Source organism: Alternaria ventricosa, assembly GCF_023758065.1.
Source record: "Alternaria ventricosa strain BMP 2768 chromosome Unknown scaffold_3, whole genome shotgun sequence".
Lineage (NCBI taxonomy): Eukaryota > Fungi > Ascomycota > Dothideomycetes > Pleosporales > Pleosporaceae > Alternaria > Alternaria ventricosa.
This window is the reverse complement of record NW_026055683.1, coordinates 1,824,974-1,846,122: the sequence shown is the minus strand read 5'-3', so window position 1 is coordinate 1,846,122 and position 21,149 is coordinate 1,824,974. Positions and strand designations below refer to the sequence as shown.

The 21,149-nt window shown below is 52.3% G+C and overlaps 9 protein-coding genes across 9 annotated transcripts; 4 read left to right on the top strand and 5 right to left on the bottom strand.

Moving 5' to 3' along the window:
• Nucleotides 1-329: 329 nt before the first annotated feature.
• Nucleotides 330-1,860, top strand: J4E93_002566 (uncharacterized protein; the record flags this gene model as incomplete). Its single annotated transcript, XM_049340509.1, has 2 exons — nt 330-528; nt 578-1,860. 2 exons carry the CDS (start codon nt 330-332, stop codon nt 1,858-1,860), a joined length of 1,482 nt encoding a protein of 493 aa, XP_049202831.1.
• Nucleotides 1,861-2,752: 892 nt separating this feature from the next.
• On the bottom strand, nt 2,753-4,975 carry J4E93_002565 (uncharacterized protein; the record flags this gene model as incomplete). The annotated part of the gene is made up of 5 exons (XM_049340508.1): nt 2,753-2,864; nt 2,922-4,179; nt 4,273-4,390; nt 4,440-4,699; nt 4,771-4,975. The coding sequence occupies 5 exons, from the start codon at nt 4,973-4,975 to the stop codon at nt 2,753-2,755; spliced, it is 1,953 nt and encodes a 650-aa protein (XP_049202830.1).
• A 502-nt stretch (nt 4,976-5,477) lies between these two features.
• J4E93_002564 (uncharacterized protein) lies at nt 5,478-6,578 on the bottom strand (the record flags this gene model as incomplete). Its single annotated transcript, XM_049340507.1, has 1 exon — nt 5,478-6,578. One exon carries the CDS (start codon nt 6,576-6,578, stop codon nt 5,478-5,480), a length of 1,101 nt encoding a protein of 366 aa, XP_049202829.1.
• Nucleotides 6,579-6,972: 394 nt separating this feature from the next.
• Nucleotides 6,973-8,448, top strand: J4E93_002563 (uncharacterized protein; the record flags this gene model as incomplete). The annotated part of the gene is made up of 1 exon (XM_049340506.1): nt 6,973-8,448. One exon carries the CDS (start codon nt 6,973-6,975, stop codon nt 8,446-8,448), a length of 1,476 nt encoding a protein of 491 aa, XP_049202828.1.
• Nucleotides 8,449-8,581: 133 nt separating this feature from the next.
• Nucleotides 8,582-10,098, bottom strand: J4E93_002562 (uncharacterized protein; the record flags this gene model as incomplete). The annotated part of the gene is made up of 2 exons (XM_049340505.1): nt 8,582-9,790; nt 9,856-10,098. The coding sequence occupies 2 exons, from the start codon at nt 10,096-10,098 to the stop codon at nt 8,582-8,584; spliced, it is 1,452 nt and encodes a 483-aa protein (XP_049202827.1).
• Nucleotides 10,099-10,690: 592 nt separating this feature from the next.
• Nucleotides 10,691-11,637, bottom strand: YPT7 (Rab GTPase ypt7; the record flags this gene model as incomplete). Its single annotated transcript, XM_049340504.1, has 7 exons — nt 10,691-10,800; nt 10,856-10,958; nt 11,006-11,050; nt 11,100-11,279; nt 11,328-11,423; nt 11,506-11,559; nt 11,608-11,637. The coding sequence occupies 7 exons, from the start codon at nt 11,635-11,637 to the stop codon at nt 10,691-10,693; spliced, it is 618 nt and encodes a 205-aa protein (XP_049202826.1).
• Nucleotides 11,638-12,751: 1,114 nt separating this feature from the next.
• Nucleotides 12,752-13,662, top strand: J4E93_002560 (uncharacterized protein; the record flags this gene model as incomplete). The annotated part of the gene is made up of 2 exons (XM_049340503.1): nt 12,752-12,809; nt 12,872-13,662. 2 exons carry the CDS (start codon nt 12,752-12,754, stop codon nt 13,660-13,662), a joined length of 849 nt encoding a protein of 282 aa, XP_049202825.1.
• Nucleotides 13,663-15,724: 2,062 nt separating this feature from the next.
• On the top strand, nt 15,725-17,281 carry J4E93_002559 (uncharacterized protein; the record flags this gene model as incomplete). Its single annotated transcript, XM_049340502.1, has 1 exon — nt 15,725-17,281. The coding sequence occupies one exon, from the start codon at nt 15,725-15,727 to the stop codon at nt 17,279-17,281; it is 1,557 nt and encodes a 518-aa protein (XP_049202824.1).
• A 2,472-nt stretch (nt 17,282-19,753) lies between these two features.
• J4E93_002558 (uncharacterized protein) lies at nt 19,754-21,109 on the bottom strand (the record flags this gene model as incomplete). Its single annotated transcript, XM_049340501.1, has 1 exon — nt 19,754-21,109. The coding sequence occupies one exon, from the start codon at nt 21,107-21,109 to the stop codon at nt 19,754-19,756; it is 1,356 nt and encodes a 451-aa protein (XP_049202823.1).
• Nucleotides 21,110-21,149: the final 40 nt, after the last annotated feature.

Here is a 21,149-nt window from a genome sequence, read left to right as displayed (position 1 = left end):
CAATGTGTTTTCTTCTTCCTTGGCGACTCTGCTCCTCGAACAATTCTATGCGACCTTAAGGGGGAGAGTCGGTATTATGGGCGCGGCCTCTGTGGTGTTGACCTGGGATGTGCGGGATGCGATTGGACTGGGGGTAAGCGCAGTGTTTCGCTCCAGAGATGCACGCAACAGCCCCGGTGGGCACCTAAGAGAGGGGGGCGTCATAGCGTGGTCCGATACGCCGATCGATAAGCCGCCTCAAAAAACATTTGGCGGGACAAATTCCAGCGCCAACTTTTTCACGCCTGCCACAAGACACCCCAAAACACAACCTCACACAATCACACACCATGGCGAAGCGACCCGCAGACTCAGAGCAAGAGCAAGAGGCTATCAAAAATGGAGATCGTCCCATGGAAATCGACCAACACAACGAAGCGGGCGAGTTTGAGGATGAATTCGAAGATGAATTCGAGAGCGAGGATGAGATTCTCGAGGCAGGCGTAGACGGTCGACCAGACGAAGAGCGCGAAGCTGAGGAGCGCGAGAGTAGGTTGCCGGAGGGAAATATCGAAAATCCAAAAACTAACGCCTCCAGATGGCATGGACGTGGACCAAGATACTTTCATTCCCGGTCGACACAAACTCTCACCAGGCGAGACATTGAACCCCGATCTTTCCACATACGAGATGCTTCATGCGCTCGAAGCGCCGTGGCCCTGTCTCTCATGCGACATCGTACCCGACAACCTAGGCGCAGACCGCAAAACATACCCTGCAACAGTCTACTCAGTAGCCGGCACACAAGCAGCGCGAGGAAGGGACAAGGAAAACCAGATTATGGTCATGAAGATGAGCAGTCTGTCACGAATGGAGAAGGAGGATGAAGAGGACGATGACGAAGAATCCGACGACGAGGCCTCAGATCCTATCCTCGAGACAAAGTCGATACCGTTGACGAGCTGCACGAACCGCATACGTGCCCACCAGACACCGCAAGCCACCTCCGCACAACCTCCTACGACTCTTACCGCCGCCATGACCGAGTCGGGACAGGTCTTGATCCATGACGTTACCCCACACCTCACAGCCTTCGACACCCCCGGTACCACCATCTCGCCTACACAAAACAAGCCTGTCTGCACGATTCGCGCACATGGATCAAACGAAGGTTATGCGCTAGATTGGTCGCCATTGATACCAGAGGGAAAGCTTCTGACGGGTGATTGTACCGGAAAGATCTTTGCGACAACACGGACACAGGGTGGAGGTTTTGTCACAGACACCACGCCGTATACCGGCCACAGTGGCTCAGTAGAGGAGCTCCAGTGGTCACCAACCGAGAAGCACGTATTCTCCTCTGCGTCGAGCGATGGCACAGTCAAGATCTGGGATGCGCGGTCAAAGTCACGGAAGCCGGTGCTCAGTGTACAGGTTTCAAAAACAGATGTCAACGTACTGAGTTGGTCGCACCAAACCGCTCATCTCCTCGCTACCGGCGCAGACGACGGCGAGTGGGGAGTCTGGGACCTGCGGCAATGGAAGCCTTCTACCGATATGTCGAGCGAGAAGAAGCCTTCACCAGTTGCGTCATACACCTTCCACAAGGAGCAAATCACCTCAGTCGAGTGGCATCCCACAGACGACAGTATCGTGCTTGTATGCGCCGGCGACAACACACTCACTCTGTGGGATCTGGCTGTCGAACTCGACGACGAAGAGAGCAAGTACACAGCAGGTGTCCAAGATGTACCGCCGCAATTGCTGTTCGTGCATTACATGGAGCAGATCAAGGAGGCGCACTGGCACCCGCAGATTCCGGGCGCCATCATGGCCACAGGAGGATCAGGATTCAACGTCTTCAAAACGATCAGTGTATAAAGTAGCGTCACATCGACCCAAAATTTCAAATCTCTTACCCTCCTTGGGTACATGCATTCCGATGCGCCTTTTCTTCTTTGTTACGCATCATCTGTACTTCATCTTGATCCGGTCAACAAAGAGCGGAAGACCAGTATGTTCCGAAAGCATCTTTAACCGTCGTATTCGGATGCATCTTGTACGGTGATTTCGTTCAATATGTCAATATATTTGATCAAGGTCATGCTCTCGCCTTCCCGCAATGTTAGTATCCAGTTTGAATCCCCAATGGCGCATATCAGATCTGGCATCGATGGCTCAATGCTTCAAGAGACAGCTATCCACAGTCAGCATATAACACAAAACTTTGCTTCGAAAACTCCATCAGTAACACACCAACACCAATTCCGATTTCCAGCACAGCAACATATCTTACACTCCAACACCAATGCCATGACCGGCGTCTACAATTATAGCCAATCATGGCCCCAAACAACACATATGACAGACATCCCTTACCCTGAATCCTACCTCCGAACACCCATCTGCGCGCTACCCTTCCCACATCCAAAATGGCATGTCAAAGTCGGCACGGGAGAGGCGTATGAAGTTACGAGTCCGATCTGGGAGGAGTATGATGTTGAAGTGGGATACGTGAATAGTGTAGGTGAAGTGAGGGAGAGTATTGAAAGTCGTGTGGGAGACGAAGGTGACAAGGAGAACGGCTTGGAAAAAAACACTAGAAGAGAAAAGAGGACGTTGGACGATATGTGTGAGATGGGTTGCGAGAATGTAAAGAGGAAGCGATTTAGAGATGCGTAGAAGATTGAAAAGTAGTCAATAATTACACCAGGACTCAAATCACTGGGCTCTTCATTCCAAAGCAAGTGGGAGTATGGATAGGTTCTTGAATTTACACAGGTCTTTGTATAGGCTTTGGCTGCACTGCCGTCGCCGGAGCACCAGGCACCGGGAACAGCGGCGTAGCCGCCTCGTTCATTTCACGGATTTTCTTGATCAAGTTGCTGTCAAAGTGTTAGCTTACTGTGCTTGCATCTCTACCTTCGGAGACATTGACTTACCTAACAGGTAGATTCAATCTATCCTGTTCTCTCCAAAGAATACCAACAACCTTCTCTCGCCCTCGACTGTGATCTTCCAAGTGTTCTGTGATCAATTGCCTACCCAACTCTTTACTGCATCCGTAGATTTTCTGGGTGCAACCATCGAAACTGCAGATCCAGGAGTCGCGGGGGCCATTTGCTTCGTATGTCGGTAAGGGTGTTGATATCATCGGTGGTGATACTATTGATTTGGTGTTTCCTGATGATGATGCTGAATTCGCATGGGGAGGGAGATGGGAGGGCCGGGAGCGTAGCGGAAGAGGTGGTACGGCGCTGACTCCTTCAGAAGCAGAGTCCGAGTCGCCAGTTGTGGGAGGAGATTCAGGTGCTATGGATGCACTGGCTGTACGTTTTCGTCGATCCTTCTCGTCTTGATCGCCGTCTGTATCGTCTAGTTTCCTCTTCTCTCGACCTGGTGATAGGGCGTGGGTTGGTGTCTCGATGCCTTCTTCCTCATCATCTTCATCACTACTTGTGGCGTTGCTGCTTTGCTCGGCTTCCGAGTCATCACTTGCCGGCACGGGTGCTTTCCCCTTTCCGCCTTTCTGTCTCCCTGGCTTAATGCTGATCCCTTTGCTCTTGCCAGAAAACTTTCCACTCGTAGGTCGTAGCACAGATAACCGGCCTTGCTTCCGTCTACCTGGTGGCCTACGCACAGGTGTTATTATGGCGTCGTCTCCTTCGTCGGACGTATCTGAAGAACCGCTTTCACCGTCTCTCAGAGTTGCGTGATCTTTGCGTGGTTTCAGTTCCACACCTTCAGCTCGCCGTTGTTCTGCTGCGGAAAGTGTGTGTCCAGCTGCCAGCTCTTGGTATATCGGTTCGGAGGCAAAAAATTGTACGTTTTTCCGCCGCGGGTGGTCCATCATGTAGCACAAATTCTGTGCATGTACCAGAAGCACATTCTTCGCAGTGTCCACTTCCTCAATCTCGTATCGTCTGACGATGAGTTCGGCAACGCGATCCACCGTAATGTGGTTCCGTCCTGCTCGTAGAACCCGTTGATTCACTGCTTTCTGCATGAATTCGAAGAGTGCGGCCGCCTCCCACCAGTTGTCGTCTTTCTTCGGCGCTTCCGATGGTTTCGGTGTCGCATTCGCTTGTGCCGATTTGGAAGCCGGTGTTGGTGCAGACGCGGACTTCTGGGTCCTCGTTGAGCGTTCGGGTTGGATCTGAGAATAGCGCCCTTCGATTCGTGCCTTACAATTATCGAAGTCTTTCTAAACGTACGTCAGATTCAGCACACGCTCGAGCTCCATGCTTCCTACCGGAAACCGCCGTCTGAAACGTTGATAAACAGGCGTATTACTCCAGCTCAGTCCTTGGGCTTTGTTCAGAAAGCACATCATGAGGAACAGGTGATGTTGGTCAAATATTTTCTCGGCCGTGGCCACATCGTTGCAGGGAAAACGCTCGTCCTCTGCATACTGTATAGTGTTAGCGCCACAATGTTGCATGATTCTAAGACATGCTGACCTCTTGGAAGACCAGTTCAGCACTGGGCCCGCTGCTCTTCTTCCGCGACTCGCCGTAGATGTCTGTGACGAAGTATAGAAGTTCCACAGCCTGGACCATCTGGTCATAGATGGGCTTGTACTGCGCTGTCGGTCGTATCTCGAACCAGCCTGCCTGGCCTTGCGCCCAGATTACGTATGCGCCGTCGGTCATTTCGCCGTAGGAGAAGCGCGTTACATGTTGTAATTCGATTTCCATGGGTTTGTAGGGCTTCTTCAAAACTGCAGCCGCGTTAGCCAGAGCTCTATGCTTAGTCGTCGCGTCCAACATCCGACAAGCATGTCTCACATACGATATTTCAGCTGGCTGCGCCCCGGAGTCTCCAGTCGCCCTTCCACTCGGAGGGGAGTATCTGCATATGCAGCAAGAAGGCTCGCAGGTTTTCCATTGCTCTCGAAGACGATGCGCGCATCGCTCAGGACAAAGATCTCCCAGTCGTCGGAGTTGGTGTTGGAGGCGTCGAGTGGCTTGAGTATCTCGGATTCTGGAGTCGGCATCTTAAGAAATAATGTCGGGAATGCTGCATGCTGCGGTGTTACAAAAACAGAGCTGCGTGTCCAAAGTCAGGTAAAAGATGTAGTGGGGATGGGCAATGCGGGCGGGCGCGAAGGGCGCGAGACGGGATGCGCGTCCAGGGTCAAAGGCGTGTGTTATCGATAGCTGCTTCCCGAGGTCACTTGCGTCACTCGAAAGCCAAACTCAAACGTTGCAGCCTGCAACACATTTTATAAGCTAGAAGGTGTTGCATCCAAGTTTATGTAGTCGGCAAGCCGATATATCACTGAAGGGATTCTTACAAAATGTAGCTGTACCAGATCTGACTTGTGCGACGACACGGGAAAGGCCATCTCCGAAAGAGAACTCCAGGGCACCGCCGGGAGCATACAACAGTACTTGAAAGCAGCATAAACTATGGAGAAAGTTAATGTAGCCGGCAAATTAAACTATACTAATAGTGGGTATCTTGGATTAACACAACGAATTCATCAAGTCATCTCATCATACCGCAGCCTCCTCGGCAGCCTCCTGCTTGCGTATCTGATCTTCCAAGCGCTTCTTCTCTGCTTGCTTCAACCTCATCATGGTGACCTCTTCCAAGCTATGTGTCTTCGGGCTGAAAGAGAACTTTGGTGTTCCTAGTGGCGTGGTACTTCCAACGCCCTTCCCTACGCCAGGTCCAAACGATGACCTGAATGACTGGTTCTTCGGCGTAGATATGGGCGTTGACGGGGCGGAGGGCGCGTCGTTGGTTGGCGATTTAAGGTCGGGTTCGCCGTTCGCCCAAGCCACGGATTCGAGCGACGGGTAGTCGGCCTTCCCGTCCAGGACAGCGGCGTGCGCGTGATCGAGACGTGTATAGATGATAAAGACAATGGCGATGACCTTGCGGTGCTTCTCTCCTGATGGTCGGATCTTCTTGTCCTTGCCCATAACGACGCTGTCGATCTTGCCGTATTTCGCAAACATGCTCGATATCTTGTCTTTATCCCAGTTTATAGCGTCACCTTCTCGTTGGAACCGGACCTTGACTGTGCGATCGATCTCGGCGGAGTCCCCAGGCTTAGGTGCCTGTGGCTCAGGGCTTACATCCACGAAGCTTGCCTCGTCCTCTTCTTTGCGCTTCTTCTCCATGCGCTCTTGTGCCTCCTTTCTGCGCCTCTTGCCATCTTCGGCTAATCTTTGTATCTCCTGTTCTCTCCTCTCCGCCTCGTTCATATCTTCCGCCCTCTTCCTCTTTAGGTTGTTCATGAAGTCCTTGCCCTCTCGTTCCCTCCTTTCCAGGTCATCCTTCATTTTGCGCCGCCGACCGTCCAGAAGCTCATCCTGGAGCGCTTTCTCCCGCCGCCTGGTACGCGCGCGGTCATATTCGCCCTTTAGCTTCTCGTCTATGAGGATATCTCGAGCCCATCCTAAGTAAATAAAGCGATCCGCAGCATCTTTATTGTCGGGATTTTTGTCGGGATGGTAACGAATCGAGGCTTTACGGTAAGCCTTCTTGATTGCAGCTTCCGGCGCATCGAAGGCTACACCAAGCAACTCGTAGAAATCCTCGGTCGTTGATTTCGCGAGATCTTCGAGGTCCTTGTTGGTGTCGCTCATGATGTCGGTAGACCAAGGTATACGTGAGAATTCAGGGGCCCAGAGCGGGACGTTGGCGCGTAGGATCGAGAGGGGAGACGAAAGTCGCAAGTGGAGTGTGAATGGTCGCAAGCGCGAGGCAGCTGCAGAAACATGTGAGATGATCGCCCACTAGCGCGCCTTCCGGCTTGGCGCATATTCTCGGAACGGCTACGAAATTTCGCGTTGCCGCATACATGGTACTATATTTCAATAAACAAGTAGTACCCAAGACGATGTATACTCCAGCCTGATTTCCCAGAATAGACGTCTGGCTAGCCTGTAGGCAACTCAAGTCTGTTAATCTCTATTGGCCTCGATATATCCCGCCCTACCCAGTAGCTAGAGCTCCGAGCTTCCTTCTATCACCCCACTGATGCAAGTCGCGTCTTCGATAAAGCGCGCAATTATGACTACTCCACCCACCGAGAGTCGCAAGGTGCTCGAAGGTATCTTCGCCATCAACAAGCCTCAATGGGCCTCCTCCGCCGGTGTCTTGCGCGACCTCCAAGATCACTTCTCTCGCTCGCCGCTCTTCGCACCCTGGCTCGAAGCCCAGAAACGCTCCCTCATTATCGCGGACGCTAAGCCCAAACACCTCAAGAACATCAAAGCGAAACTCGGTCATGGCGGTACCCTCGATCCAATGGCTACGGGTGTCTTGATTGTCGGCATGGGCAAGGGCACCAAATGCCTACAACGCTTCCTCGAGTGCACAAAGACATACGAATGCGTGGTACTGTTCGGCGCGGCAACAGACAGCTACGACGCTGTAGGCAAGGTTGTCGGCAAGGCGGAGTACGAACATGTCACAAAGGAGTTGGTAGAGGAGAAGCTAGCGCAATTTCGCGGCAAGATCTTGCAAAAGCCAAGCGTCTTCTCTGCGCTCAAGGTCGACGGAAAGAAGATGTACGAATACGCTAGAGAGGGCAAGGACATACCAGAGGTGGCTGCGCGACCGGTCGAGGTGGAGGAGTTGGAGCTTGTCGAGTGGTTGGAGCCCGGAAGTCATGACTTTGCTTGGCCAAAGGAGGAAGTGGATGGTGCTGAAATGGAGGGCGCAAAGAAGTTAATGGGCATTCGGAAAGAAGATGCAAAAGTCTACTCCGACACAGCGGCAAGAAGAGGACGGAAACGATCGAGGTCACCAGAAAACGACCATGTTGAGGGCGCAGGGCAGCAACCGAAGATACCCAAGACAGACTCCGAGCCCGCCATGTCTGGCGCCTTACCAGCAGAGGTAGCACCCGTTGAGGAGACCCCCGCGGAGAACGAAGTCACAGACGCCAGTGTTGAAGCATCATTACCAACCGAAGAGAAGCCTGTAGTCTCAGTGGAGCAAGCTGAAGCAACCGAAAACACATCAACAATCACCCAGGATAACGCTGCTGAACCCACCGATGTCACCACTACATCTGCGCCCACTCCGCAACCCCCAGCAGCCCGCCTTCGTATGACAGTAACATCTGGCTTCTACGTACGCTCTCTTTGCCACGACCTCGGTCTAGCCTGTAACTCGCTCGGCCTCATGTCGTCTCTCATCCGCTCTCGCCAAGGCGACTACACGCTCGGTCGGAACGTCCTAGAATACACGGATCTGGAAGACCAATCGAAGTGGGAGCCCCAACTCCAGAAGCAGCTCGAGGAGTTCATGGAGAAGGAGGGTTGGCCAATTGAGGAACTGGACGACGACGAGAGCTGGGAGGAGAGGAAGAAGGATCTGAAGGAGCAGAGGAAAGACAATGACCGAGAGAAGAGTTACAAGGGCGGTGGTAAGAAGTGGAACTCGAAGGGTAAGGGAAAGTATGGACGGAATGGGTACTCAAAAAACATGGATGGTGGACGGAAATGAGGAATTGGTACTACTATGACTTGCATTATGATACCCCATGAACCAATAGGAGTGACTTTGGTATTTGGCTATGGAGAATTGTTCAAAGAATATGTGTATGAACAGGTTGGGAATATGACCCAGGTATCCGACATCAAACGTCCGTCCTCGAATTCCTTCGACTTAAGCTTTGTCTTATACTCTGAAAGCCCCTCTGCACCTCCGTCACAGCATCATCTGCGCCCTGCAGTCCCTCTGCTTCGTCTCTCCGATCCTCATGGTTGATGAACAGAAAAGATAGCACCATGATCGCTGCGCCAACCCAATACAACGCCGATGCATACTGTGAGTCCAACAGCATCTGCCCAACCAAACTGCACGGAATGGTCAGACTAAGACCAACAGTGACAATCAGCGGGGAGGTAAGCAGCATAGCGTACGCCCAGCAAAAGTCGGAGACGAGAGATGATGCGCTGTTGATGAGCACGATGTTGAGAATGCGCGATGTGGGCGGGAGCTCAAAAGGTTCTATGCCGGTAAGATGCAGGATGATGAATCCGGGCCAGAGTAGTAAGATGTTGGACAATCCAACGAGGCCGAAGAAGAGAGGCATGTTGACTTTTGTCTCGTCGCCAATCCGAGACTTCATGAAGACTGTGTAAAAACCGTATAGTACAGCCGACACAAAGGCCATAACGTCGCCAATGGCCAGTTCCTTTGGTGTTTTGTGCGGGAAGGAGCCGCGGTTCTCGTCTGTCTCGCCGGATACGTCGACCATGGAGATGAGGGCCACACCGCCGAGAGACGCGAGCACGCCGAGGAACTTGAGCAGCGTAAATCGTTCGACGCGCATTATGGATCCCAAAAGCAAGGTCCAGATGGATGACGTGGAAGAAAGGATGGTAGAGCTTGCGACGGTTGTGTATTCAAGACATGCGGCGGCAAAGTAGTTTGCCAGGAACCAAAGGAGACAGAACTCCAGCGCCAGTTTCGCCGTATCCCTTATCGTCAAGCCGTCGTCATCGTCCTGACCGCCACTTTTCCCTGTTGCGAAACTCTGGGAGCCGTGCAGCGAAGATGATAACAGGACTTCGGTTGCCTCGTCATTGCGAGCTTTGTTCGAGGCTGAGGTTGAAGAGGGGGTCTCGTGTTCGCGGAGGAGCTTCCATTTCCCTGCTCGCCGTTGCAAGAGGTCGCGTGCGTGCGCTAGGAGAGGTTGGCGGTGCTGCCGCGCGCTATTGGGACGGTGACGGTCGACCCATAGGTGGTGGAGGAACATGGGTAGGAGAGGGATGACGAAGAATGTTGTGTTTACGTAGGTTACAAGGTAGGGTTTCGAGTAGGAATCGTCTGCGAATATTGTCTGTTGGCTTGTCAGCTATGCGCTTACCAATACCCATGCCATTCCAGGGGATGCGAGATACGTACACTCGCGAGGAAATTACTAGCTGTCCACAGTAGCACCGTCGCAAGTAGGAGGGCTATTCCTACTGCATGTCGCACTTTGCTCGTCCACAGTCCCTTCTTCTGTCCCTCGGCCCACTGGCTGGCCTCGCTCGCAGGGCTCTCGAGGTAGTCTTCCCCGCGCAAGTATGCGCTCTCGTCGGAGACGTCGCTGACGCGTGGACTGAGCGGCGTCGTCTCAACATCCTCTTCCCTCCGAGGTATCATGTTGGCAGGGTGTAATAGAAATTATTGTAGGTGTATAGGACGGGTCCGTCAAGGAGGGTCTTCGGTGATAAGCGGGCTCACGGTCGGGGTACGTGTCGAGGCATGGAAGAATATGCGAGCGCCCATGAAATCAGTCGTTTGTCAAAGGCAGAGAACTATGCAAGTGATGGACTCGTGGCACGGGGTGGTTCGGCGTAACACGCGGACACTTGATAAGAGGGTGCTAAGTCCCGGGGGTTGCGAGTTTCATGTGTCCTCGTGTCTCAAAGAGGCCCGTTGACGGAATTGTGGCGGTGCCGCCTTAGCCACGGACCCACGTCATCACGGATACGCGGGCGGAAGGCACGCGTTTCATAGCACTCCAGGCCAAAGTACTGTTCATGTATGTATTCATATATTCTTAGACAGCTATATCGACTAGGTGACAATGATCCCATCCGTGATGATAGATTACAGGAGTAAGAGATCCTCCTGCTCAACAAGCATGTTCAACACCAAACTCCATGCGAACTCCAGATGCAAGACGGCATTGCGGCAGATGAGGTTCCACTGTCGGCTCTCATAAACGTCGCTTATTTCGTGATGGCATACACTAGCATGCGCAACCGCCTTCGCTGCCCTTGAGGTCGATCGGGATTGTCTCGGGGAAGTCGTTGCTGAAGTCACCTACGTCCTCCTGTGCTAGAGCTTGTCGTGCGATAACTACGGATGTTAGCTTCCGGAAGCGGGGATTCGGATGGCTCTAGGCCTGGCTTACCTTCAAAAGCTTGCTCGACGTTGATGGCCTCCTTAGCACTGGTCTCGAAGTACGGGATACCACCCTTCGATTGGCAAAACGTCATGGCGCGCTTGGACGAGATCTGGGGCTGTTAGCATGAAGCCTTGAACGGTCGCTATAGAGGCTCACCATCCTGCTGCTCTCCTCCTTATCGATCTTGTTGCCAATGACGACCTGTCCGCGTCAGTACAGATGTACACCCAATCTACCCGTATGCACCTACAAATGGGAAGCTCTCAGGATCCATCGGGCTGGCCTGAACCAAGAATTCGTCCCTCCAGCTATCCAGGGTATCGAAACTCTTCGAGTTGTTCACGTCGTATACGAGCACGCAGCAGTCGGCACCGCGGTAGAAGGCAACACCGAGCGATTGGAAGCGCTCTTGGCCGGCAGTGTCCCAGAGCTATCGTACGTCAGTAAGATCCAAGCGCGCAGATTCACATGTACACACCTGCATGGTAACCAGCCTGTCGTCGACCAACACTTCCTTGGTCAGGAAATCGGCACCGATCGTGGCTTTGTAGCTTGCGCTGAACTTCTTGTTGACCTGTAGAGACTGCATAAGCCAGTGTCCATATCCTCTAGCCATCGCTGGCGTCGTGTATAGCTCTAGTATGGGTTCTCCATACATATTGGTTCATCAAGCTCGTCTTGCCGACCCCGCTGTCTCCGAGGATAATGACCTGCGCGCATTAGCCGTGAAGGGCAGACCTTGTTGGGAGCTAAAATACCTTGAGGAGGACCTTCTTCCTTGATGCCATCTTGAAGAGAGTGTGTGTTGGTAGGAAGACGAGGTACGGCGCGGTCGATTCGAGGCGCGAAGCTAGATGCTTCGAGGTGGTGCGGAGTTGGCTGCGCTGATACTAGGCCGAGGTAGAGGGTATGCGACGCCAATATCTAGGTCTCCAGGACGTTGGTCGAGTAAGGAAATCAATGCACTGCGTTTATGGCGCAGATACGGTGAGGATAGGTGCAGCTTCGTTACCAGAGATCGATGATGGTTGATGTCAAGCTGGGCACGGACATTGCGCTAACCGCCCGTCCCATGGTCTGAGGTGGTCAACCCACGCGCCCACCTGACACCGCATACATTGACCGACTACCCCCGCCGCTGATCTACGAATGTCCTTGAAGGAGATTTATCTATATATCAAGTTATCAAAGTCGCTGGTGTCATCGCCAATCTACAACCTAGCGCAACCACGAACCTGACCGATACCCCCAGGGCTACCAATAGATCGCCTAAGCGGTAAAGTTTAAGGCTGCCAGTACGGTCCTGCTTACATGTCGCTCGTAGAACTAGCTTTCCAATATCAAAATTCCTGATCTAGATGCAATCCTTGGACACCACACCTGCACTTACCATCTGTACAAACTTTGCTTTAGATAATTTAGATGGCACCAAATGGGATATTATCTTGCATTCTTGCTCTAGTGCTGAGCAAGAGTATACTCGAAAGCTCTAGAGATCGTGAGACAGCCGTTCATCTCAAAAAAGAATATCGTATCAAAGAACTGAGGTGAAAGAGAATCCAGATGTTTTGCTCCTCAAGCATAGCGCGAACACTTTGCTTTGTCAGACTACGCATGTTTGGTCTCTGATAGCAAACTTACACAGTCAAACTACCTATCAGTAATCTAATAATTTTCGATCGTTGATTGCTGATCGAGTGAACTGGAAGAGACGCGATTCGGCCAGTGAATGCAAACACGTCTTGCTAGAGCGTCGATTTCACTATAACTGTAGCGTCGATAGTGCGTTCTTTCCTCACCCCAGGCAATACCACTGATTCTTGCCGCATCAATCTAGAGTGTCACAGCTCCAGAGATCAATCCTTTGCCATGACTAATGCGGATCCCCTTCACTCGCATTTCATGGCGCTCACTAATATTGGAGGCACTTTGTCCGAGCAGGAGCGTATACAGCTGATCAGTAGGTCACTAATCGTCCCAAACGCTCCTTGTCTATGAGAGAAAACTGACATGAGTATCTAGATACGCTGGTATTTCTAGTCCGTACCGAGTATCCTTCCGTCGCCAGTGTTCGCGACGTCAACCTGGTCACTATCCAAATATCATCCGACAGATATCGCATCGACGTAACATCCCGCAAAGGAACGATCGTCTTCGGGTGGGACGTAAGAACACGCCTTGAGGTGCTCGAGGGTCTCCGTGATGCCATAGAGAAGCGAGCAGCGCAAGTGATCTTGGATACGAGCGGGCCACGGAACGGACGTGTGCTGGCGAAAGACCAGCCAAAGTCCCACAGACAAGACCCCAAGGCGCCATCGGATAGGCCGAAGCATGAGACTGACAATTTTCTTACAAAGAAGGCCGATGACGATTTTGCAAGTCTAGACGCCATGCTCGTGAAGGACGACAACAGTAATCAGACCCGGATACCTTTTCGCGCCGGTCCAAAGAGAAAGGCGCAAGATCAGGACGAGTGCACAAGGAAGAAATCCAAAGGAAATGACTGCGTCATGAATGACGAAATACTTGGCGAGACAGAAGAGGAAAGAATGTCAGACCATAAAGGACATGAGGAAGCGATGGACAACCACATCGAAGGCGAACCAGAGGACATGGAGGAAGAAGACCCGCCTCCATCTGTCAGTGCTGTGCTTGCAAAATATGCAGCTGGCGAGCCAAAGCGTCGAAAGTGGAGGGGTCGTACGGCCGACACGCCAATGAGGCACGATATGGATGGCATTGCTGAAGGGAACGTGTCCGACGACGAGCAGGTTATCATTGCCGAGGATAGTGACTTCTGGCGCGAACGGTAGATACCGCGTAGTTAACATGCTGAGGGCCACGCGAGTGAAGGATGTTTGGCGGTGGTGTTGGGTAGTAGCTGCCTGTGTAGCGGTAGTGCGAAGTCCGGCGCTAGCAACGCAGCAATCGCGATCATTCTGCCCGCATGTCCTTCGCTTCCTCACTCGTGTCAATGATGTCCTATGCACAGTGCTGACAATCAACTCCATTCTGCATGAAACCTCGCTGATTATCGATCTTGATGGGTCTTGATGGTTTACTCATCCTGCGATGTACACCATGGTCTCTTCGCAGCTTCCCCGTGCGGGGATCCGTATGATAGCCACAGTCTTGGTTGACGACCAGCCGCAACGCAACTGTATATGACAGCGCATCGGGTTTGAAACTCACTTCTGTCTTTTTACCTCTCATTTCTCCTACCACGCACACAGTGTTACTTGGACGATGTCGCAAACTACTACTACCGGAACAGAGACGATGCGCCTGCCAGCAACGATGAGAGCATGGCAATGGTCAACATGTAGTACCACGCTCGAGGAGGCAATACAGCTCAATGAATCAGTACCGCTGCCGACAGCGAAGCGGCCACTCGCAAGTGGAGAATCTCTGATTCAAGTTCATGCTGCTGCTCTGAACCAGGTCGACTACAAGCTTGCAGAGCTACCCATTGTTGGGCGAATGGCCATCCCAAAACCAGCAACTCCCGGACTTGATTTTGCCGGAAGAGTCGCTGAAGTAGGACCGGATTGCGACCTGACGGTCGGGCAAATGGTTTTTGGCAAGCTCGAGCCGAAGCAACAGTTTGGCACGTTGGGCGAATACATCATCGGTTCAAAAGCTGGAACGGTGCCTATACCCGATGGTGTCTCGGCGGAGCAAGCAGCAACGCTGGGAGTCTGCGGTCTTGTTACATATCAGTGCCTCGCACCGAATGTAAAAGCCGGTGACAGAGTACTAATCAACGGTGGTTCAGGTGGTACGGGTACTTTTGCCATTCAGATCGCAAAAGCCCTAGGATGCTATGTCATAACGACATGCTCTGGTAAGCTTCTCGCAGTCCAGCAGTCGCGACAATAACGCATTTTCTGATCCCTTACAGGCGCAAATGCTCAGCTTTGCAAGGATCTTGGGGCCGACGAAGTCATCGACTATCGCCAGAACGATGTACCTACCATTCTGGCAAATAGCTCAAAACACTATGACATGGTCCTCGACAACATTGGACACCAGTTTGAGCTATACTGGAAATCACCCTCCTTCACCAAGCCTGCAGCGAAGTACGTCCAGATCGGATCTCAAGTGAGCCTACCCTTTATCTATGATCTCGCGTTCCGCTTCCTTGTACCGACGTGGCTTGGAGGAGGGCAACGGCCATTCTCTTTCGGACTTGCATCTACGAATTTCGAAGACTTCACGAAGTTGGGAAAGCTTGTTGCAGATGGAAAAGTGAACCCTGTTGTGGATGAGGTGTTTGCTTTCGCACATGTACCCGAAGCTTATGAGAAGCTCAGAACAGGGAGAGCAAAGGGAAAGCTGGTCGTCAAAGTGGGCACGAAGTAAGCGACTGCATGAAGCGGAAGCAAAGCGTGCCGCTCTAGATCCAAAGCGAGGCCAGGCTGTGGGAATTTGTCGTTCCATACCCGCAGTTGCGTTCGCGCCTGACAACGAATTGCTCGCTGCATAGGAAATGGTCAGCCTCAGTTCGCAGAACCTCCTGATGTGGGAATAGTGCGCGATAACGATAATCTGGCGAAAAAACTGGGCGTAGTTGCCATTCGCTCAGTTTGGGTGGACGCGCTCGTGGCGGCGCTAACGCTGCCCAGGTGGTTTCAGGCAACGAGGAGGCTGTGTTGAACGCCGATCTGCACTCAGCTGTGTGTATCAATACGAGCATGCATTCCATCACGTTCCAAATGGAACGATTCCGATATTGCGAAATAACATATTACACCTGTGACAGAATGCATCTTAGCAATCATTAACAAAAGACAGGCTTACATAGGTATCATCGCGTATCTTACAGAAAACAACCGACGCGCCTATACCACCTAATACTTCTCCTTCCAAGGCAATATGAGCGCCCTATCTTCGAGAAAGGCAGGCAAGAGAAGACAAGAAGACAGCCCAGAAGACGGAATTGAAGCAAGGAAGCGACTGAAACCAGCCATTGATCCAACATCACCACTGTGCACGGCATGTCAAATGCTTGACATCGAAAAGGGTTTCGAATCGGCTTACAAATACTACAATCTCAGAACACACGACCCGGACAAGTTGTCTAAGATCTACAAAGCTTGCGATGGATTCAAGCACTTCTACGATGATGCCGTCTTAGTGCATCAGTTTGGCACTCGGCTGTCCAAGCCCTCAAAGTGTTCCCTGTGCGACTTCTTTCGATCCGTCAGAGTTCAGCCAGATGTACACGCACGTCACAAACTACTCGCGTTCCGTAGCACCGATGCTTGGCTTTTCAATGCGGACCGGGTGAGGACCGCGCTCAAAGACCCAGACTGGCTCGAAGAGCGCCACGATACAGTGTTCATGGCAGTCGTTCCAGATATTGAGTGGGTCCCACCAACTGGACACGATGCCACATGGCTAGACTACGAAATTCCGGCTGTGGGAGCCATATTCTGCAAGTCGGCAGCCGAGCCCAGCGACGGCATCAATCGGAGTCTGCTGGGAGCAAGAGAACTCATGGATTCATTTGATCTTGAGCGAATACGAGCTTGGCTCGATTTCTGTCGCAGTGGCCACGGTGCCGCTTGCAAGCAACGCGCATCAGAAGAACCGATAACCAGAGGCTTTCGTCTTATCGACTGTACTAAAGATCCTCCCGAGGTTGAGGACAAGCCCTGGGGGACTCCGTACGCTGCTTTGAGTTATGTTTGGGGATCTACTCCCGCCGATCGGGGAGACTGGCCGGCGACGGTCATGGATGCAGTCGAGGTCACACGCAAACTCGACTTTACCTATCTCTGGGTGGACCGGAGCTGCATAAACCAGGCGGATTCAGAAGAAAAAGACTACCTGATTTCAAGAATGACTACCATATACGAAGCAGCCGAGTTCACCATCGTAGCAGCTGCAGGAAGTGGTGCTAGCCATGGCCTTCCTGGAGTAGGAAAGACACCTCGCAAACCTCAGCCAAAGTACTACATCGACAGCGGAAGCCTGCTTCTTTCCATACTCCCCGACCCGCGGCGAGAGATACTTCAATCGCACCATTGGACCCGCGGCTGGACATACCAAGAAGGAGTGCTCTCCAATCGCCGTATCGTCTTCACAGAACACCAGACTTACTGGGAATGTCGCTGCATGGCTTCGCATGAAAGCGCAGATGTAACGCTATTCCACCAACCCGTAAGTCATGAGAACGACACCAACACCATTTTGGTAGACTTCATGTTGAGCGGCATATTCAAAGGCGGTGCGTTCAGCGGAGGCAGTAATGCGCATCAAAGAAACTTGGTCATTGCTAATGACGACGAGTATCGGATTGACTATGGCTTTCCTGTCGTCGAGGAGATAACTGTTGGAGCCCAATTGCGAGGACTGTGCGAACACATGCGTGAATTCACAAAACGAAACTTGACACAGGATACAGATACTCTACCAGCCTGTAAGTAGTCCGCCTTTGAGAACTGCCGGTGTTAGCAATACTAAATTTTGTGCCGTTTCTAGTCCAGGGTGTTATTGGGATGTACGAACGAACCACATCGCTGCATATGTTCAATGGAATCCCGTTGTGGTCGGGTGACATTGCTGGAACCGCTGCCCCCGCCCAGATCACTTTCGCCTTGGCCATATCGTCGTGGTTTCACCGTGCGGGCTCGCATCAGGCCATGTTTATCTCAGAGGCATGTGCACGACGTACCCATCTACCGTCGTGGACTTGGTAAGAAAGTGACTTTGCGAGTTTCATGTAGGACAGAGACTGACTTGGTATTTGTATCTTTGCAGGGCTGGCTGGGGCGGTACAGTCAGTTGGCGATTGCCTCCCAACACCGAGTATTGCGCTTATGTGAGCGATCTCATCAACACCACAAGCCCAAGTATCGTATGGGGAGCGAATATCTATCTCTCACAACCCGGGCGTTCAGAGGTAGTACGGCTGTTGGACCGAAGCTCAGCGGTTCGTGTGGCCCACGGGACGTTTTCCACGATGGAAATAAAGAATCCGCATCTTCTGAACAAGTTCCAACCGGTCAAGCAAGGAGAACGAAAGTGGTCGTGGGGCAGACTGGTTGGGAGGATTGGTCGCGAGCAGTACATGTCTGACCGTTTTGACAAAGCCACAGACTGGTGGAGGATAGGCGGTCGTCTCGCTTTCACCAGTATGTCGATTCGCATAACCCAGCAGGAGTGGTCTGCCAAGCACGGCTCCGGCGAGTTCATAAGTGTTTTGATTTTTTTGGGAAAATTTCTTGACGTTCAACATGGGTAAGTGTATCCGTGCGACCTGCATATAAGACATACGCTGACCTTGTACACCTGAATGTAGCACGGCACGGTTTTTGACGTTGCGAAAGGTACCACGTTCCAATCCTGTTGTGTGGGAGCGAGTCGGCATGCTTTCTTTGCAGCTTCCCTATATAGCCAAGTGCCGGGACACTTCTGGTCTTTTCCACCTGACGCCAGCTCATCCTCGGAGCAGTTCCATATTGATCCAATGAAGTAGCGACTGTCACGACTAGATGCCAAAAAACGATTGTGCAACCGTAGGAGTTGCTGTGAATACCCTAGGGCATGTGCGTCAAGAGATACGGCTAGCGATGGTAAGATTGATGCTGCAATTCCAAAGGAATGTACACTTTGTGATCTCTAGAAACTCAAGGTGCACACCGTTCGTCGGGGATATACTTTCAGGGTGGTGATGGCTTGGAACAAAGTATGTGATGTACGTCATGTAGCCGCACCCCACATAAACCTCGGCAACAGCATCCATGAACCGACGTCTTCACACGCCTATCCCGTACGTGACCCTGAACGGCAGAGGCGAAAAGTGGAAGAAGAGCCGCGATCCTGAAGCTTTTCAGTGACATATGCGCAGGCATGCAGATGAAGGTTCTGGTCTGGGCTGACGACCTCGGTCAAAAGTGGATAACCTAAATAGGAAATACCATCCAGACATATCGCATCACCAAAACATGGAGGAAATCAAATTCCCATCTTGTCGCGCACGTCCGGGCCCTGGCATGCCAATTATTCTAGGCCGGCAGCCTGAAAAGTACCGGTTCGGCAGAGAAGCCCGACCATGCGAGTGATCCCCGACAGGGGCCAGGGTGGAAGGTGTCAGGGCGAGCAGGTAATGTACCCGCTCAAGTGCATGTTATGTGTCACTGGCGTATGGTACCGAAGTGCCGATGCGAGTTGTGCTGGTGGTACCATGGTGCATGTATCAGGGATGTGGGGAGTGTGTTCTAGAATACTGGCTAGTGTGGAACGTGGTTGCAGGATTTTCATCTCGTGGCTTTGTGGTACGAGTTGTAAGGGGCGAGTATCGTGAGATCCCTTCTAGGAAGGCGCAACCGATGTGAGAGTACGACGAAGCGGTGTGAATTGATCTGACTGATGGGTAGGGTCCGGTGATACTGTTAGTATGTGTAAAGACGTGTACGCCGCAAACAGTTCTTGGGAGGCCTCAGTGGCTTATGTATACCGCTTTGTCCATGCGCCTAGAAGGGAACGTAGTCAGTGGTCTGCAATATACTCTAAGAAAGCATGGGAACAGAATATGTCAGAGCGTAGAAGTTGATTCTGCTTGTACTATGTATTACTTGCTATTATGCTAGTCGCGAAATGTGATGTATGAGTTGAACTTTTCTTTGTGCCAATGAAAAACGCCTGCTGGATGTCCATGCGATGCAAGAGCGGCTCACACTGAGCTCAACCCAAATACACCAGCAATGAGCCGAACGCCGTAAAAAATTCCAATAAGAGTGGCGAGCATGTAAACGCGACGCCGGGTATATCCTACAGTCCACTAGTGATAGTTCCAAGCGAAAATAGACCAATGGCACAGTAAGGAGATTCGTGAAGCGTCGATGATCTCATCGTAAAATGGGGTATAAGCGAAGAAAGGAAATAGAAAGCTGGTAGCTATTGCTCAAGGCTGAAGCTGCCGGAGCGGGAGCTGCTGTTGGAGAAAGGAAACTCGCAGTCGTCGACGTAAGTCGGGGGGCTGATAGGCACGTCTTCGTAGAGAGGAGGTTGCTCCTCATCCCAAGCAATACCCATACCAGAGCGCTCAGTGAGCACGAGGTGGAATTGAGTGCGGAGAACGCGAGCGGCGCCAGTAGGAGTGGCTTGGTTGAGCTTTTTGAGGGGCGCCCATTCTTCGGCGACGACCATCTCGATGATCAGGTTGTGCTTGACGCTCATGCCGCTTGGGCTCTCCATGTCACAAAGAGGCTTGAGGCCGACGTTGCAGGCGGCCTGGAACTCAACGTCAATCTCGCCCTTCTCAAAGTCGGTCTTCCAGCCAGTCTTGACCTCCTCGCTGGCGATGGCGCGAACATCCTCGTGAAGGACGCCCTTGCCCTCACCCCCGACCTTGGAAATATGCTTGGCACAGGCTGGAGCAATGAACTTCTGCGTCTCCTCAATGCGCCAGTTGAGCTTGCGGAGCCTCCATCGTGTTTGTGAATCTCCTTTGTTCTGCACAATACCCGATAGGCGCATCTCAATGGGGAAGTCACCAATCGGGTGGATGACCGGTGGTAGCTTCACCGAAGCGGTAAGATTGGTGGGAGGGAAAATGCGAATAGAGTGCTTCTCGGCTCCGGGAAAGATGGCGCGCTTGATGTCGAGATTGCGCTTGTAGGTAATCTTACCCGATGAGGTAGTAGCAACAGCGGAAAGGTAGTAATCGACTGTGGCGAGGCTACCATGTGTAGTCGCAGGCAAGTGTCCCGGCAGCAAGTGGCTGAAGGGGAACGTGTGTGGGCCATGACGCAGCGAAGTAGGATGCGTCAGGAACTCCCACTTGTGGATTTCGGTGGTTTGCGTGCTGCAATCGGGGCAGTGTGGGGCGACAGGCTTCTTAGTGGAAACGATGGCGAGCATGCGCATCTCGAATTTTTCCACGGTGACGTAGGGGTCATGAACGTTGATGACGAGCTGACCCGAGAAAATAGCGCCGGTCGAAGACTGGGGGCTGTTGTAGAAGACAATGGGCGGCGACTCAACGCTCATGTTCATGGAAGCCGCGCCCTGAGCCTCGACCTTGGGGCTCTTCTTGACTTCCTCTTTTTCCTTCGCATGCTTGTCATGCTTGTGGCGGTTGAAGATGTCCATGACGAGCGACTCTTCCGACTTTGACTTTGCTTTTACGCGGGGTGCGTCGTAGGAGTAGACGGGCGGAAGCAGGCCCTCGGCGTGCGGTTTGACGTGGTCCAGTTTAGGCAATGGCGTGGGAGCCACCCTCGCGAGGGTGCTCAACAGGCGACCGGGCATGTCTGATAAAGAATCCGGGGTAGGGCTGAGATTGAGTGAC